General features: G+C 46.3%; 1 protein-coding gene across 8 annotated transcripts in view; it reads left to right on the top strand.

Annotated features, from left to right (window-relative positions):
- Positions 1 to 1,674: 1,674 nt before the first annotated feature.
- Positions 1,675 to 17,663, top strand: part of STAC3 (SH3 and cysteine rich domain 3) — a 35,350-nt gene continuing 19,361 nt past the window's right edge. Inside the window, exons 1-3 of one of the 8 annotated variants that reach the window (XM_035102193.3) lie at positions 1,739 to 1,931; positions 5,615 to 5,684; positions 13,682 to 13,910. In XM_035102193.3, the coding sequence (XP_034958084.1) occupies positions 5,616 to 5,684; positions 13,682 to 13,910 (298 nt within the window). In that variant the 5' untranslated portion in view covers positions 1,739 to 1,931; position 5,615. Of the gene's footprint in view, positions 1,932 to 3,172; positions 3,305 to 5,614; positions 5,685 to 5,809; positions 5,912 to 13,648; positions 13,911 to 17,663 lie in introns of those variants that run through there. The other 7 variants (XM_035102184.3, XM_088662805.1, XM_088662803.1 and 4 more) reach the window with 7 other exon arrangements.

Below are 17,663 nucleotides of genomic sequence, written 5' to 3'. Positions count from 1 at the left end.
ACCTGGGACAGATCCATCCTTCTTCCTGGCAGAGATTATTTTGACTTAGTTGGCCAGGTGAATTGAATCCCCACCCGCCCTTGTAACCAGAGACATGCTGGCTCTATTCACACCATTATTTCTATTTGTGATTCTCTTTGCAAGATGCCAATTCCCAGTGCAATATTCCTTGGCTTAACCATTTCACATCAGGTTTTGGGGGGGTGCAGAGGGAAGGGGGAAAGCCCCGTTGTGCTGTGGGGGCTTTTCAGTTGAATCTAGCCCCATAATGCAAAGTAAGGAAATGACATGTCTGTTCATCATCTATGTGGGCTGCCACTTCCCCAACCCTTGACCATTGGAACTCCTAGTCAGGGCCTCCCCATTGTTGCTGCAGTTTATAGTTCTCCAACTGACTGAGATCCTGAGCTGTGATCTAGATGTTCATTGGTTTGAATCTATTTCCTCTGCCATCATCTCAGTGGGAAGCCTAAGCAAACTTCTATTTCTCAGCCTTCATACATACACATACACACACACACACTCTCTCTCTCTCACACACACACACCATCATCCTCATCCCCAATTCATTATCATCTATAATAGGTAGGTTAAAAGATGTGGGTCCCTTTCATTGGGCAAGGGCCTTTTAAAAAGACAAGCCTATCCAGTCTTGGACTGTTGACGTACAGTGTATATGGCACTTTACAGAGAAATACAATTCAATTCTGAAGTTCTAGGTGCATATGATTAATCTGCTTCATAGCCAGATGTGGTCAGTTTGCTGTTCACCATAGCATGCAGAAGATCCCAGGTTTAATCCATGGCACTTTCAGTTTAAGCAAAGGATCTTGGCTAACAGGTGCTGGGAAAGGCTTCACCCTGAGATTTCCGCTTGCAGCCAGATTAGACAGTACCAAACTAGAGGGACAAATCTCCTGACCTGGTTTAAAGCAGCTTCCTGTGTTCTTCCTGTGCGCTGGATAATCTACCCAGACTTCATGGGTGAAAGTCAAGGGAAACGGCAGGCTGTTAGAGCTAGCCTGCGGCTTGAGAAGTTAAACTGCATCAGTTATGAAGCAGGTTGATCCTCTGATTTCCTTTATTGGGTTGGTTGGCCAAAAGCAGGTAAGTATTTGTGGCTGGTATGAAATAGAATGGCTTGCCCTTTACAGAGCTAGATTTTTTTGGGTGGGGGGGGAGAGGGAAATTCTGCTCTGAACATTGCTTTCCTTTTTCTTGAATCAACACTGATGCCAGGTGCCTTACATACAAAACTTGAGAAAAAAACGGTCAAGTTAGGATGGCTGCAGAATCTGTCAGGTGTTAAAGGCAATGGAGAACAGAAAGCAAACTTGTTCCTTACGTGTTACTGATGGGCTGCACTCTTGCATAAGGAAGATAGGTTTGTACAGAAAGGCATCTTTGAAAAATTAGGAAGCCCAGTGGGATTGTGTGTTCCTGGCTAGCTGTCTGTGATGCTATGTTTTGGCCTGAGATATTCTGTCAAGGTGCACTATTTGCAGCATTGAGGTCAGTTGGAGGCTGTATCTCGGGCAGTGATTTCTGTTCAAAAGCTCCTAGGCCAATGGATCTGCCTCATTTTTATGCCAATATCTGAAGAGTTTCCTCCCCTCCTCAGTTCCCAACTGGGCTTTTGTGTTGCTGTCTCAAGCCATGTTAAAGCTGCTATTCAGTGTCCAATTTCTCCATGTCAGCCCTCCCAAGAGATGGCAGCTGTCTTTACCCCTCTCCTGTCACTCAAGTTCTTTGTGGTGCTGGGACGGCAAACTTTTACATGCTAAGACTCAGGAAGGGGGAAATCTTTATCCCCCATGGATCTCTAAAGTGAGGGGTTGGGCAGAACGAAGGGAGAGCTGAGTTTGTGGGAACTGCCTGATACTTTTGGAAGGATTTAACCTGCAGGAAGTGTGTGTCCTTTATTCTTGAAGGTAAGTGTACCTTTTCTCTCTCCAGCCTCCACCACTGTCATCTGCTGTTGCTGTTGGCTCACAGAGGCATAATCGTCTCAGTCCCAGAACTGAGAACCATGAAAGATGCCACCCATACCTCAAAAAACAAACAAGGCCGTTCATTTTACCCACTTTAAGCCACTTGCTTTCAGAGGTAGAGGATTATGTACGTTTCAGTCTGTGGCGGTTTAAAATGGCCGAAGTGCCTTTTCTGGAAGAGGGTGGGGAGATGACAGTTTCTGCAGAAATAATTGTGCTTCATGGTAATCCACAGGCAAGAGGGTATGTGTTGGGATCTACAAGTTGTAAGTTTGTGCTTTTAGAAATGAAAGATCAAGACTTCCTAAAGTACTTTTTCATTTTTGCAGCACGGTCGCCTGGCTTTCACAGGGGTTTGATTCCCACTAAAAGTCTAAAGCAAAGAATATTAAGGCACCTGCTATAAAGCAGCTCTTGCAATTTTGAAAAAGAAAACGGGATTAGCACATTATGCTTTTTTAAAAAAAGTTTTTGTTCTGCTGTTTTCTAAAAAAAAATTAATTGAAATTTATACTAAAGGTGTGGGGCCCTCATAGCTGCCCTGAGGTGATTAAATGTAGGCTTCAAATGCAAATAACTTTTTGCCTGGGGGGGGGGGGTTATATCTGCTTTACACATCAAGAGTTGTACAAGAGTGTGTTCTGCTGCCTGTCTGCACCACCCAGCAAATGTGCAGCTTACATGAGTGTCCAAGCGGACAGCCGGGCCACCATGAGGAAACCTCTAGGAATGTGAGTCGGGGAGGTGCTATGACTGCTGCAGAACCTTTGGAAAGCCAAAATGCTTTTCTGCTGATGTCCTGACCGTGTGACGTGGCTATTAATGACAGGCATGGGCCATGCTTGCCGTTGCCCACTCCTGGTTCTCACAAAGGTTTGGGAGGTAGTTTGCTGAGTGGGGAAAATGGTCCATATCAACAAAAAATTTCTTCCCAGTTTGATATTTATGCGGTTCAGTTATTCTGCTGAGGAAGAGGCGCTCCTTCGGAAATTTTTGGAGAATTGTGCAGGCTGCTGGTTTTTAGACAGCTTAGACGGGTGAGGAAGTGCTTTTGGTCAGCACTTAATGTGTGTCAGAGCTCAGTGCCAGCACCTCTTTTACAACACCAGGGCTTAAACATTTGAAAAAGTAATAATAATAAAAGAAAAACACCTCAGAGTGTCTTTCCCTCACCTCTGAGTAATCACAGCCTGTCCATATACAGCCAGGATTAAGAAGCAGGGCTTCCCAGCAGCTGTTTATAGAAATGGAAGTATTTTGTTTATACCTTTTCCAGTGCTGCAATCCATCTGCTCTCTTCAAACATTAACCATGTAATAATGCATTTCTGGGGGTCTTTTTAAGTATAAGTTGGTTTCAGAATGAATTTCTCCTAGAAATCCTGATTTTGTTCTATGTTGAACTCTGGTTAGCTATCCCCATAACCTCTTGGGGAAAGTAGTGAGCAGTAGAAGTCGGGGGGGGGTGATCTCTTTGTGAATTTCTCTTCTGCCTCACTAGATCAAATAAATCCCTATGTGGAAAATTGTGCAACTGTTTCCCTAATGATTTAATAAAACCATTCACTCTCAAGAAACCATGAGAAATGTAGTTCTTTTGTTAAGTGTGGGAGAAGAGTTAGCTCTCAGCATCTTGAAGATGTTCTCAGTAGCTTGACCCAACTATATTTCCCAGGATTGTGTCCAATAGAAATCCATGGTATAGTTTTCCCCTTGGTAGTGTGACCTGGGAGTAGTTAGAAAACCCCTTTTAGAATGCTTACAGATTCTGTATTCACAATGCTTAAAGTAAAAGGGAGTCACTTCTGCATCTGTGAAATGGCCTAATCTTTTACCAGCCTTGGTTGGTAAAGAAAGAAAACTAGAGGATTTATCAGGAGCCCCAGGAGTACTGGGGAAAACCCAGTCAGATGGGCGGGGTATAAATATTATTATTATTATTATTATTATTATTATTATTATTATTATTATTATTTACTTGTGGGTCTACATACCCTGCTCCTAGTATGGGAAACCTTTAGCCCTCCAGGTGTTGCTACACTATAGTTTCCAACATCTCTCGCCATTGACGGTTCTTGCTGGAGCTGATGGGAGTTAAATGTTCGACACCATTTGGAGGCCCCAGGGTCCCCCATCCCTGCCCTAATGCAGTATAAGAGGCTCTGCACATCTTGGGGAAATGTGAATTTCTTGGTTGAATTTATTATATTCTCTAGCCATTCTACATAATCTCCAAGAGGCCTTGGGGAATGTGCATATACTGTCTTGGGTTTTGTTTGCTTCTGGCTCACTGCCTAATCTTGTATAAACCACAACATACCTTCCTACTGATCAGTCAAGCAGCAGAAACTATTAATATTTATTAAATTTATATTCCACCCTTCCTCCAAAGACATTTTTTCAAAAGTCCAAACCCCTTTTTAACCACTCTCAGCTGTTCCTCAGAACTGCATGCATCTTCTCAGTCAGCTCTGCTTCTCAGTCAGCACTTTAACCAGCTCTGGTTAAAGAATATGTGTTGGCTTTTGATGAAAGAACTTTAAAGGTGAGGGTTCCCCACCCCCTGCCCCCCGCCACCATTTTTCTTAATAAATATTAAAAATGCATGCTTTTATATAATAAACAGTAATACATGATTTCATTTATTTCTGCAATGATTAAACTTCAGTGTCCACATACCACCTCCTAAAATATTACAGCCTTATTTCATTTCAGCACAGAAGGAATCAAATTATTCAATTCCATAAATGTCAGAAAAGGGCATCAAGATTTTTCAAACTGTTCCTTTTTCCTGCGAGTTGTTCTATAGAAACATACCACATGGAATGTTTTGTTTCACTTTTGAAAATTGAAATTGCTGTGTAGGTAATAATGCTCTATCCCCCATTTGATTGCCAACTCCTATTTCATAGTTTTTAAAATGCAACTGGATAAATCCATAGTTTCATCAAGCCCCTTCAGATTCCACCTGTCCTATCCCACTGATGGTAGAGAACGCTGTACTACCTCTAGCCTGCCAGTTAAAAAGTGCATTGCATGTGTTCTTTTTACAGGTGCCAGAGCTAAGTCCTGGTTAGCTTTAAGCCCAGTGAACCTGTATTACCTTCACTGGCCATTCACCCACAAAGATGCCTGTGGTGTTATTTCACACTTTCCATCCCAAGGCTCCTTTGGGCTAGACACCTGATGCTATGAAACAACCAGGTCAGCCTTCACCAGCTTGTTACCCTCCAGATCAGGCATCCCCAAACTTCGGCCCTCCAGATGTTTTGGACTACAATCCCCATCCTGTTAGCTAGGGGTCATGGGAGTTGAAGGCCAAAACATCTGGAGGACCGCAGTTTGGGGATGCCTGCTCCAGATGCTTTGGGAGAAATTGTTGTTCAAAACATTGGAAGGGCACCAGATTGGAGGTTTAATGTAGGTATTTGTGGTTTCCTGTTATGGAAATCCACCTCCCCTGGCCCACTTTGATGGAGGATTGTTGATTAAGTGTGGTTTGCGTGTGGGGACATTGTGAATAATGGACATGTTCACCTGAAATTGATGCTGTGAGCGCCACCCGTCCTCCCTGGGTTATGTCTTTGCATCTTCATTGTTGCACCTGCTTTCTTCTCCATGCAGTATGACAGAAAAAGAAATTCTTGATCCACCTGCATCACCCACATCTGAAGGGGGGAAATCGACTGAAGGGGTAAGTGCTGTTGTGGGCTGTACTCTGGGAGGACAAGGGTGGGGTGACTCCCATTTCTGTGTCCCAGTTCCTCCACAATCAGCCTCATGCCAGAACCTTCTGACTTTGGCCTGTTTTGGCCACAGTGGCTGCAACCAATCAGATGGGAATATCCTGCCCTTTGCAGTTTAGGCTGAGGACATCCCATCCCAACAAACCACCGATGTACCTGTCTGGAACCCTGAGATGTAAGTCTTGGGAAGAGCCATTGATGTTGCCTTATTTCTATGAGCACAGAGTATGGCACACTTTCTTCTCATGGTTTCCCGGAAGGTTATGGTTGCCATTGGGCCAGCTTGTCCAACTTCAAATATAAGTAGTTATCTTTTTGCCATGATCCAAAGAAGCTACTAAAGAATGGGTTTTTAACATGGATGTAAGAACACATGTTTCCTTGAACAGAAAGCCATGAATCTATAACCCATGGGTTGCTAACAAACCAGAATTTTAAAACTTTTAAATAACAAAACAAAAGCCAACCTGTCTAGGTTGGGTGTTCATTCAGAAAAACAAAACAAAACACCCTTCATACACCAGGGCAATTGACATGATGATTTCAACAAGTTGACTGCCTTTTTTGTTTAGTAAAAGTAAAGGACCCCTAGACGGTTAAGTCCAGTCAAAAGTGACTATGGGGTTGCAGCGCTCATCTCACTTCGAGCCAAGGGAGCTGGCGTTTGTCCACCGACAGCTTTCCGGGTCATGTGCCAACATGACTAAATCGCTTCTGGCATAACGGAACACTGTGACGGAAACCAGAGCGCACGGAAATGGCGTTTACCTTCCTGCTGCAATGGTACCTATTTATCTACTTGCATCAGAATCATACTGTAAATCCGGAGGGAGCCGTGTGGGCCATCTATTTATTTATTAGATTTATTACCTGCCCTTCACCGCAAGTCCTAGGTTGGGTTACAACAATGGAATATAAAATTAGAACAATAGGTTTGTTTATTTATTTGTAAAAAAATATTTATAGACTGCAGTTTCTCTAAAAACATCAAAGCGGTTTACCATTATTTATACACAATAAAAAAACCATTCATTGGGGGGGGGGGAACCAGATCTCCAACTAAGGATTACAGAAAGTGATTAACTTACGGTAATTGCCCGCATAGAAATGTTCAGGAATGGTCAATATAGAATACACCTGATGAATTTCTATTGGAAGAGTATTCCACAGGGCTAGGCTGATGGCACTAAAACCTCAGTTTTCTGTTAATGTCAAATGAGTCTCACCAATTTAGAGGGCTACCAGCTATGCTCCTATGAACAAGTTTAGTGACTGAGGTGGATTTAAGGGTTGGGGTGGTCCCTATGGGACCCTGGACATAAATTGTTCCAGGGTTTGTAAATTAATACAAGGATATTGAACCCGTCCTATAGAATAATAGAATCATAGAGTTGGAAGAGACCACAAGGGCCATCCAGTCCAACCCCCTGCCCCCTGTCCTGTTTGTAGATGTGACAGCGATGTCCCATATTGTCAGTCGTATGCCCCCTTCAGATAAAAGGATCACAATTCTAAGACAAGCAGAACCATTTCAAATGGGATAGAACAATATCTAGTCCAATGTTCTGCTTGAGCTAGGTCATCCATAATGATTTGTCCTGCTGTATGGAAGGTTGATGTTCAAGAAACTCAAGCTCCAACCTGCCTTTTGGTGGGGGAAATTGCTTGTCTGGTGTGCTTTTGTTTTGGATCCTGGTCTAAATCTTCAAGGCATGCTGGGAATTTTGCAGCACAGAGGTCAAAGTTCTGCCTTGGAGGGAATGTTTTGTTCCAGTGAAGCATACAAATGTATTCAAGCTGTGTAATTTTGTGGAAGTCTGGAATTTTGAACAGTTTGCTGAAATTTGGAAGAATTGGCAGAGACTAGATAAGTTTAGGCATGCCACGAAGTGCCAGTAAACAAATGTATTGTGTCTAAAAGGAATCTCATAGGGGGAAGCTGTGCTGGCTTTAGGTAATCTGCACATCTTCCCATTTGAGTTTCCCTTCGGACACATTAGGATGGAAGTGCAAACAGGGCTCCTTGTAGACACACACACACACACACACACACACACACACACACACACACAAGCTGTGTACTGGATTCAGCCAAGTACCAAACCAAACCAGGCCTGTTCAGAGGGATTTGGGCATCAGCAAGTCAAGTTGAGACAGCCATGGATCACTGTAAGTTGGGTTAAATGTTCCAGAGCTGTCCAGCGCAGTCAGGCCTCATCCCTGAAGCACTACTCTGCAGGATAAATGCCTCTGTGTGGAGAAAACAATTACGCAGGGTTGCAAGAGAGGTCATTTGTGAAGGACCCTCCCCTAGACCCTCCCCCTCCAGCTCCATCCTGAAATATTAGCTCCATCACAGAACTAATTCAGAACCAGGTGCAGAGTAGGTTATTCCCATGTTGGCCCATGGTGGGTCAGCCTGACTGGGGACCCCCAGATTGGTGGAGCTGTGCATCAGCATAGACACACACATCTGTGAAGTTTTACTTTTACTCTATGAAGCCCCTATTAGAAATCAGTAGGCTTATCCAGAGCCATACATTGATATCCTTTTAGCAAATGACCAATTTATACTCTCATCTCTTCACACTGCTGAAATGAGGTACACAAACCCTGTAAAACACATCTGTGCCTAAGATTGAATTCCTATACGGTAGGGATAGCCACATGGTGTCCTTCAAATGTTCCTGAACTCCAGCTCCCATCAGCTCCACCCAGCATGGCCAGTGGTGAGAATGATGGGAGCTAAGAGCTAACGACATCTGGAGGGCGCCATGTTGGCTATTCCTGCTTTGTGGCATCACATTTACTTTAAGCAAACCACTACTACCAATACTTTATGAAGATGTGTGGGTCTTTGTGAGCAATGAAGCTTGCCTGTGGGAAAACAAGGAGATCATTGAAATTAGTAGCATCTCTTTTTGGGGGCTTAAAAGAATCAAATACCGTATGTTTCTTTTATGGGGCAGGAATTTCTTCAACAATCAATCATGTACGTTCTGCAGAACTAATGTTAAACTCACCATTCAGGGGAGGGCATGATATTCTAGTTTCCCTTGGACGAGGGTACTGGAAACATGAATCTCATATCCATTTTTGTTTACACACGTAAAAGCAGTGCCTAGTGTAAGCAAATAAAAGCAATCAGTAAACTCACAGCTCTAAACTTTCACTTACTCTGCCTTTCTCCAAATTCAAAACTGCCTCTGCTTTTTACTGCCCATATTTTGAGTGGTGCTTCATTCCAAAGGTGTGGAAAGCAAGATCCTAGGGTTGCCATATTTCAAAAAGTAAAAACCAGGACACCTTGGTTGTTGAACTTTCTTTAAGAAGACCCCAAATTGTTGAGCTGTTTCTCGATCCAGGACAAAGCAGCCACTTTTCGGAAATTCCCCCCAGACGCCAATTCTGCCTTTGAAATCCTAGTGATGTATGGCAGCCCTAAGGATCCAACATGAGGGGACATTACTGTTTATTACATCCATGATTGCTTACTAGTTTTCTTGCTGCTAGGCCCAAGACAGCCAACTTATTAAGCACTTGGCAGTGCTGGTTGTCTCTAGTGGCTATTATGCATGTCTGCAGGCAGTGCGTGGCAGAAGATAAAAGTGTTTAACTTCAATACTGTACCATAGTAGGTCCTGCTTCAGACCACACCATGCTCATGGTCTTGTCATGGGGTGTGTTGGACACATCACTATTTTTCAGCCATTCCATATCTGTAAAATGGGAAGCAAAGCCTACTTTATAGAGTTGTCATGTGATTTATATGCTGAAGATTATTTTTAAAAATGCATAGAAGATTATTCTGAATTGCAAGAACAGGAACACATGGAAAATCAGAGGCATTGCAAGGGTAAAGTGGAGCGAAGTGAGGGGGGGGGCTTAAAAATGTGTGCTCAAATAAGAAATATCCCTGATAATCCAGTCTTTCCTGTTCTTTAGCATGCATTTAACATGTGCACAGAAAACATTGCATAGATGCACCTTTTCTTGAGTGTTCAAAGTGTTTCATGTACATTCTCTGTATTTCTCATAGCAGCCCTTTAAGGCAGGCCAGTATTATCACAGGCATTATTTTATTATTATTATCATTGTTAATTTATCAATCACCTTAAATATGATCACCTTCTATACAATAGTTTTCAGGCAATGCACATTTAAAAAACAGCAATCCCCACAAAAAACACCCACATCTGATGCATTTAAAACAAAACTAAAACCCAATCAAGTAGAACCACATGGCAAAGACTTTATCCAGCTGCGGAGGCCCATCAGAACAAAAATACCTTCAGTTGCTTCTGGAAAGTGCAGGAATGGATGTTGGTTGTATCTCAACAGGAAAGCTGTTCTATAGAACAAGGGCATTTGCAGGTGAGGGGGCTGAGGCTGAGAGGGGTCTTGCCTCAGTCCCTGCTAGTGACTCAGAGGTGGCAGAGATAAGATCTGAACAAGAAGCTTCCAGATTCTCAGCTTAGCCTTTTTTTGCCACTCACTGTGATGTGCTGCATCTGGCATTATCTGTTCTGGCACAATCCAGCAATGGTGAAATTCCTTTTCCGGTCAAATTCCTTTTCAGGAGAAGCACAAGGCTATTCTCCTACCTCTAGCAACTTTCCTGTTCTTTAGCTGAGAACAATCAGTATGTAGATATTGCCCACACATGCAAGAATCAGAGAATTTGTGTTCTGACACAATGTTTTCAAAGATCCTAAGCACACAGCTCAAGAGTTGTCGGTTCAGTTATCGTGTTTAACTTTCTGTGGTGGCTGAAACTGGTGGCAGTAACCCAAGCTCTGCAAGAATTTCCACATTTTATTCCACTGCCAAATGTTAAGACCCCAGGAGACCCTGTGTGTGCACAAATAGGTACCGGTATATGTGAATGAATGCACGAGAGATGAGCTTGGCTGGTTCTCCTCCCCTGGGACATGTCAGCTTCTGTAACCATAGGAGTGGGGTTGCATTTCAAGCAGCGCTGACTGCATGCTTTCCAGTTTACTGATGCCCCCAGGAGTCCTCTGGGAGCTGACTTGGCTGGCCTCCCTGGCAGCAGAGGCAACATCTGGGTCAGTGACGCTTCCCCTTGCCCCCCTCACTGCTGCCGCCTTTCACAAACTGCACTGCTCAGGGTCAAAATGACCTTCATCACATCTGTGGGATGAGGTTACTGGTGGCATAAAAACTGGAATTCAGAGGTAGTGGCACCCCCCCCCCCAGGTGCCAATCAAGGAGATGGATGTGCTCCACCACGAGCTCTACTCTGGAGGAGCTCTGCTTTTATTGCAATATTGTGTTAATTAGCTGAATAATGACGTGTCCCAGCAATTTTCACCAATCTGCCTCTGTGAAAGACTAAAGCTGTGGCTAACATATATTCAAGCTCTAATAATAATTGACTTTAACTTTTGCGTCTTATTGCCATTCAGCTCTCAGATTACAATTTTCCCTTTTAAATTTTACATACGGTGTCTGATGAAATTGGCCTGCGTCCATGAAAGCTTATGCTTTGTTAGTCTTTAAGGTAACGAAAGACTCCTTTATTGTTTTTGCTACAAGGGACTAACACAGGACTACTCCTCTCACAATCTGTCCAGCAGCTCCACAGAAAAGTTGTGGAACAGTTGAAAAAGCCTGTACTTGACCTTGCTCTTGAGTTAGAATCATAGAATCGTAGAGTTGGAAGAGACCACAAGGGCCATCCAGTCCACCCCCCTGCCGAGCAGGAAACCCCATCAAAGCATTCTTGACATATGCCTGTCAAGCCTCTGCTTAAAGACCTCCATAGAATCATAGAACCTCCATAGAGTTGGTTTTTTTTAACTGGATGGTGGTGCTTCAGACGCTTTTGACCAGGGCTGGAGTAGGCTAACAAAATGTTGGTCCAGGGCCCATGATGTTCATAATTCGGTGCTGGATTTGACAACACCAGCGGTAAAGGAAAACATGTTTTTTTAAAAAATATCACACACACACACACACATCCATTGCAGTAGACAGGCTACTATATGCTGTGATTATTACAATATGAGATGCATATGCTTGTACAGAAAATATTAAATTGTCCAGCAAGACAATTTATGATTCATAAGGTCTATAGGAAAAAGTTGAGAACTGCTGGGCTAGTGAACTGAATGATGGCTCTATAGCCTGTGTCTCCCCTCCCCATATTTTTCCCGCAGACTTTCTGCCATTACTATTTTGGAATGTTATTATGTACATTTATTCAATTAAATGTGCATGTGTCGCCTCTCCCTTTTAAAATAAAAGCAGCATCAGTGGGAGGAGATTGTGGGGTGGGTTGATGACATCGCCACTCTTCCAACCAATCCACGTGGTGCTGTGCTGGCTTCCACAATCAATGCTGGGAGATGGGACGTACATTCCTAATACGAGTAAAGATAAAATAGGCAGAGGTAGCTTCCTGTAAGTTTTTGATTCTGCATTAAAATTGTATAAGCCACAAAAGGGTGGCAAGTGCCACATACCAGCTTGATGGCTGAAATAATATACTGTATATATATGGGGGGGGGGTGCCTTAAGTGCACACAAAGCATCAGTGGTGGGTTTGGGTTTGAAGTTAGGAATGCAAGTGTTAAGCAGTACATTAATGACCCAAAAAATTAATTGACTAATTGGTATGGGCCTGTTTCAAATAAGCAGGGCTGCAAAGCCCATTCCTTTTTTGAGGCTGTCTTGCTTCTGCTATGTTTTTGCAACAGAGGATGATAATTAAAACATTAGATGGCTTTTTCTTTTCTTTGTTGTTAATTGTAAGTTAGCATATCTTTTGATATCTATTCCCCCCACCCACCCAAAAGCAGGTTTAGAATCTCAGAATCGTAGGGTCAGAAGGGACCACGAGGGTCATCTCATCCAGCCCCCTGCAATGCAGGGATCTTTCGCCCAGTGATACCTTTTGAGTTTTTTGTCATAGGCACGTGGACTTAAATTTTAATTTGTATTACTAGCAAGTTAAAGAGAGCACACCTACAGTAACTTGGGCTGCATACACACAATTCATTTAAACTATGTCTAAAACACATCCCCCAAATAAAGAACATTTCTTATAGTGTGATCCTGTGCATATTTACTCTGAAGTTATTCCTGTTGTGTTGTTTGTTTAGAAAAGCAGGCTGAGTCAAAAAGCACTCCCACCCCCTTTTCAACTTGAAATCTACCTTCTGCCCACAGACCCAGAAAGCAGACTGCTGCCTCTAAACTTCACCTCACCCCCCCCCCCAAATATGCAATATGGTACTGTTCTGCCCTAGAAGGCTGTGGGAAAGGATTGCTGCAATGAGTATATGTGAAGCACTTGAAACTATATACCTGCTTTTATAATAATTATTATTGACCAGTTAATAGCTAAAAAACAGGTGATTAATCCACTAAAACAGAACATATATTTATTTAGTTGCTAGTCATGCTTAGAATGCCATTGCATGGAGAGAGTTCTACAATGCAAATTGTTTCTGTGAAGTGGCTTCCACCCCCTGAGATGTGGCCACTGGGTGTTTTCTGCCACTGCAGACCAACGGTTTGTGGGTGGTGCAAGGAAAAGCCACTATGTGCAAATGGCTGAGCTCTGTGGTTCAGTCTCCATGCAGTTGTATGGCTGCCACCATGCTGCTTCTATATGTTCACTGGACATTTGTTTGCATTGCCTGCAATCCAGGGTTCTCTTCCCCTGTGTTTGCCAAAAACCCAAGGGGTGCCATGGGTCTCCCCCTGCCATCACTTTGCCTCATTTTTGAGCTAGTCATGGACAAGTTTGGAGCGTGCATGCCAATGGCGCTGGTTGCCAAGGTTCCCTGTTGGCATCTATCAAGTGCTGATTGTCCACCAACCCCCATCCCACCCCACCCCATCCCATCCCACCCTGCCCTCCCACCCCATCCTGGACCTTCAGCTTCAGCGGCTAAAGCAGCTTTTCCAACGCAAGCCCAATGAGGAGCCAGCCCCGGAGGAACCACAGGCTAATGGGGAGCTGGTCAGCCCCTCTGGAGGACCCATCTACTACATCTATGAGGAGGAGGAGGAGGATGAAGAGGAGGAGGAGCCTGAGCCACCACCTGAGCCAGAGAGACCAGTTAACGACAGACCTCACAAATTCAAGGATCATTACTTCAAAAAGCCCAAGTTTTGCGACGTCTGTGCCCGCATGATTGTCCGTGAGTCTTGCCTGAGGGGGGTTGAAATGCAGGGGGAATGGTGGTGGTCAGAAGGTTGCCTCGTCCTCCTATTGGCAGGGTGCTTGGGCCTTTGACAATGGCATAACAGGCAGAAGTCTGACAAGCATGGCTTTTTCTCTCTCCGCACCTCTATGGTTGTGGGGGGAGGAGGTTTCACTGCTGAATGTTAAAGACAAACATAAGATGGGCAAAATAAAAAAAAATCATTCCAGTAGCACCTTAGAGACTGTTATGTACTGAGCTGAATCCTAGAACAATAGGATTCAGAATCAGCGGGAGCTACCCAATCCAACTCCAGGTGGAAGTGAATCCGCAACCTGATTGGCCTGCGGGAGCAGCCAATCAGGCGGCTGGCAGAAGTGAATCTGCTACCTGATTGGCCTGTAGGAGCAGCCAATCAGGCTGCAGGCAGAAGTCAATCCACAATATAATTGGCCCACAGGTGTAGCCCTGAAGTAGCCAATCACGCAAGGCCCATTGTGTAAATAATGTATATAAGCAGATGGTTTTGGGAAAAGAGCCATTCGTCTTCTCTTCTTCTCCCTGATGAATATGAGCTGAATAAAGAGCATGAAATTCACTCTCGACTCCGAGTATATTTCACTGGCGACGAAGGTGGGATCCTGCTGAGCTGACCGCCACCACGCACTGCACCGCAGCACCGCCACCTGCTGCACCGCTGCATCGCACCGTGCATCCAGGCTTCAGCTCCAGGACCCAAGGAACCCAGAATGGCAACCGACAGCAGCTTCTTGCCATTCAAACCAGCATCAGGAGACTGGGAAGGGTACGCCGCCCGTTTCAACTTCCTCCTGCAAGCGAAAGAAGTCACCAACGATGCCATGAAGAGGGCGACATTCTTCAGCGTCTGTGGAGAGGAGACGTTTGAAATCGCCCGGGCTCTCCTTGCACCTAGAGATGTCGCTACCGTCTCTTACAAAACAATAATGGAACGGCTGAAGGAGCACTTTTCACCACAGCCCTCGGTGGTAGCTTGCCGAAATGCCTTCTACGCAAAGCGGCAAGCCCCGGGGGAAACCATAACTGGGTTTGTGACCTCCCTCCGCCAAGCCGCCCGGTTATGCAACTTCTCAGAGTTGGAGAACATGCTTCGTGACCGCCTCGTCGGTGGCCTGAGGGACGAGATGTTGCAACGACGCCTCTACGCCAAAAAAGACCTCACGTTCCAGATTGCTCTGGAGGAAGCCCTGGCAACCGAAGCCGCCGAGAGGTCAACGCAAGAGGCACGACCGGCCCCGCCATCCCAACCGAGGGTCTACCACGAAGACCTCACCGACGAATCCGAATCTGACAGGGAGGAAGTACACCGAGTACAGCGGCGCACTCAAGCAGCACACACACCACAGCAGCCTCGACGAGAAGGAGGGAACTGTGCAAGCTGCGGGGAGAACCACGAGAGGAGGACCTGTTGTTTCCGCAACGCAGAGTGCAGGCAGTGCAGAAAATTGGGACACATCGCCCGGGTGTGTCGGGCTCGACTCACCCGTCGACAAGCATCAGATGACCGACCCAGGAGCCCCAGGTCACACGGCACCATGCACCAAGGCAACTCGACGGAGATCACGGACTACCAGGTATTCCAGTTGCCCCATCCCAGCACAGAGAAAATTTATATAGAGGTACAGATAGAGGGAGCCCCATGCCGCATGGAGCTGGACACGGGTTCAACTCTATCCATAATCTCGGCCCGAACATTAAGGGAACTGTGCCCTAATGGGGGTCCCAAACTAAGGCCGGCCCCATTCACCCTCCGGGACTTCCAGAAACGTAAGGTCCCTACAATGGGGGTGGGGACCTTCAGGGTGCAATATCGAGGGCGAAAGCAACAATTGGACTTGCTGGTAGTTAAGGGCCCCTACGTTAGCTTACTGGGACTGGCATGGTTTGGACCTCTGGGGCTAGCCGTTACCGGGGTGAACCGCACTAGCTTACAAGTGGACGTGGACGCCATATGCAAAGAGTTTCCAGGGGTTTTCGATGGGGCATTGGGACGATATACAGGACCCCCCATTGCCCTACAGCTAGACCCCGCTGTACGACCCATCAGGCACAAGGCCCGCCGGGTCCCGTTCGCCCTGAAACCCCGCATAGACGAGGAATTGGACCGGCTCGTGGAGCAAGGAGTGCTGGAGCCGGTGCCCAACGCCCCCTGGGAAACTCCAATTGTCACACCCGTCAAGCCTAACGGTTCGGTCCGCATCTGTGCAGACTACAAATGCACCATAAACAAGGCTCTCACGGCCCATGCATACCCAGTGCCAGTGGTCAGCCATGTCCTCGCCACCCTGGCTGGGTCAAAAATCTTTGGCAAACTGGACTTGGCCCAAGCGTATCAACAGTTGCCTGTGGACGAAGCCACAGCAGAGGCTCAGACGATTGTGACGCACAGAGGGGCATTCAGAGTAAAGCGGCTGCAATTTGGCGTTAGCGTGGCACCAGGCATATTCCAGAATCTAATGGACTCTCTCCTTAAAGGGATTCCAGGCGTCACCCCCTTCTTCGATGATGTACTGATCGCCGGGCCCACACCAGAGGAATTTGAGGACCGCCTCCGCTCCGTCCTGCACCGTTTCCAGACGGCGGGCCTCAAGGTGAAGCGGGAAAAGTGTTTACTGGGAGTGCCGCAGGTGGACTTTCTGGGATTTAAGGTGGACGCAGAAGGGGTCCATCCAACCGGTGACAAGGTACGGGCCATTTGTGAGGCCCCAGCGCCCAAGAGCAAGCCCGAACTTCAGTCATTCTTGGGACTATTGAACTTTTACCATGCCTTCCTTCCCCATAAGGCAGCGGTAGCGGAGCCCCTACACAGACTCCTAGATAAAAGGGCCCCTTGGGTGTGGGGCCAGCGACAAAGGGCCGCATTCCAGGCAGTCAAGGACTTGCTCGTCTCGAACTCGGTCTTGGCACACTTCGACGAGAGGCTGCCAGTGGTGCTGGCATGCGACGCCTCTCCCTATGGCATCGGCGCTGTCCTGGGACACCAACTCCCGGATGGAAGAGAGGTGCCGGTGGCATACTTCTCCCAGACGCTTGCTGCAGCCGAACGAAACTACTCAGATTGACAAGGAGGGTCTGGCAATCGTGAAGGGCGTAAAAAAATTCCATGATTTCTTGTACGGGCGGCCCTTTACCATAGTGACTGACCACAAGCCGTTGCTTGGCCTGTTTGCCCCCGAGAAGCAGACCCCCCAAGTGTTGTCTCCACGTGTCCTCAGGTGGTCAATTTTCCTTGCCGGCTACCAGTATGCACTAATCCACCGCCCTGGGAAGGCGATGGGCCACGCAGACGCACTCAGCAGGCTACCACTACCAGAAACAGGCCCCGACCCAGCGCCTGCGCAAGAGGTTATGACCCTGGAGCTGCTTCCCGACCGACCCATTCAGGCACAAGAAGTTGCGCACCATTCCACAAAAGATAGGGTCATCTCCCGGGTCCTGGACTGGGTGTGGCGAGGATGGCCCAGCAGCAGCCCCGGGCCAGAATTCGCTGGCTACACAAACCGCAAACATGAACTGTCGGCCCACAAGGGGTGCCTGTTATGGGGAAGCAGGGTTGTTGTTCCCCAGCCCCTCCGCAAAAGGGTCCTCACAGCCCTACACGAGACACACCCAGGGGTAGTGAGGATGAAGGCCCTTGCCAGGAGTTATGTGTGGTGGCCGGGGATTGACAGAGAGATAGAGGCCTGGGTCCAACACTGCCAGACCTGCCAA

This window comes from Zootoca vivipara, chromosome 2 (assembly GCF_965207765.1).
Source record: "Zootoca vivipara chromosome 2, rZooViv2.hap1.1, whole genome shotgun sequence".
NCBI lineage: Eukaryota > Metazoa > Chordata > Lepidosauria > Squamata > Lacertidae > Zootoca > Zootoca vivipara.
Note: the sequence above shows the minus strand (reverse complement) of the source record. Positions and strands in the feature narration are given on the sequence as shown.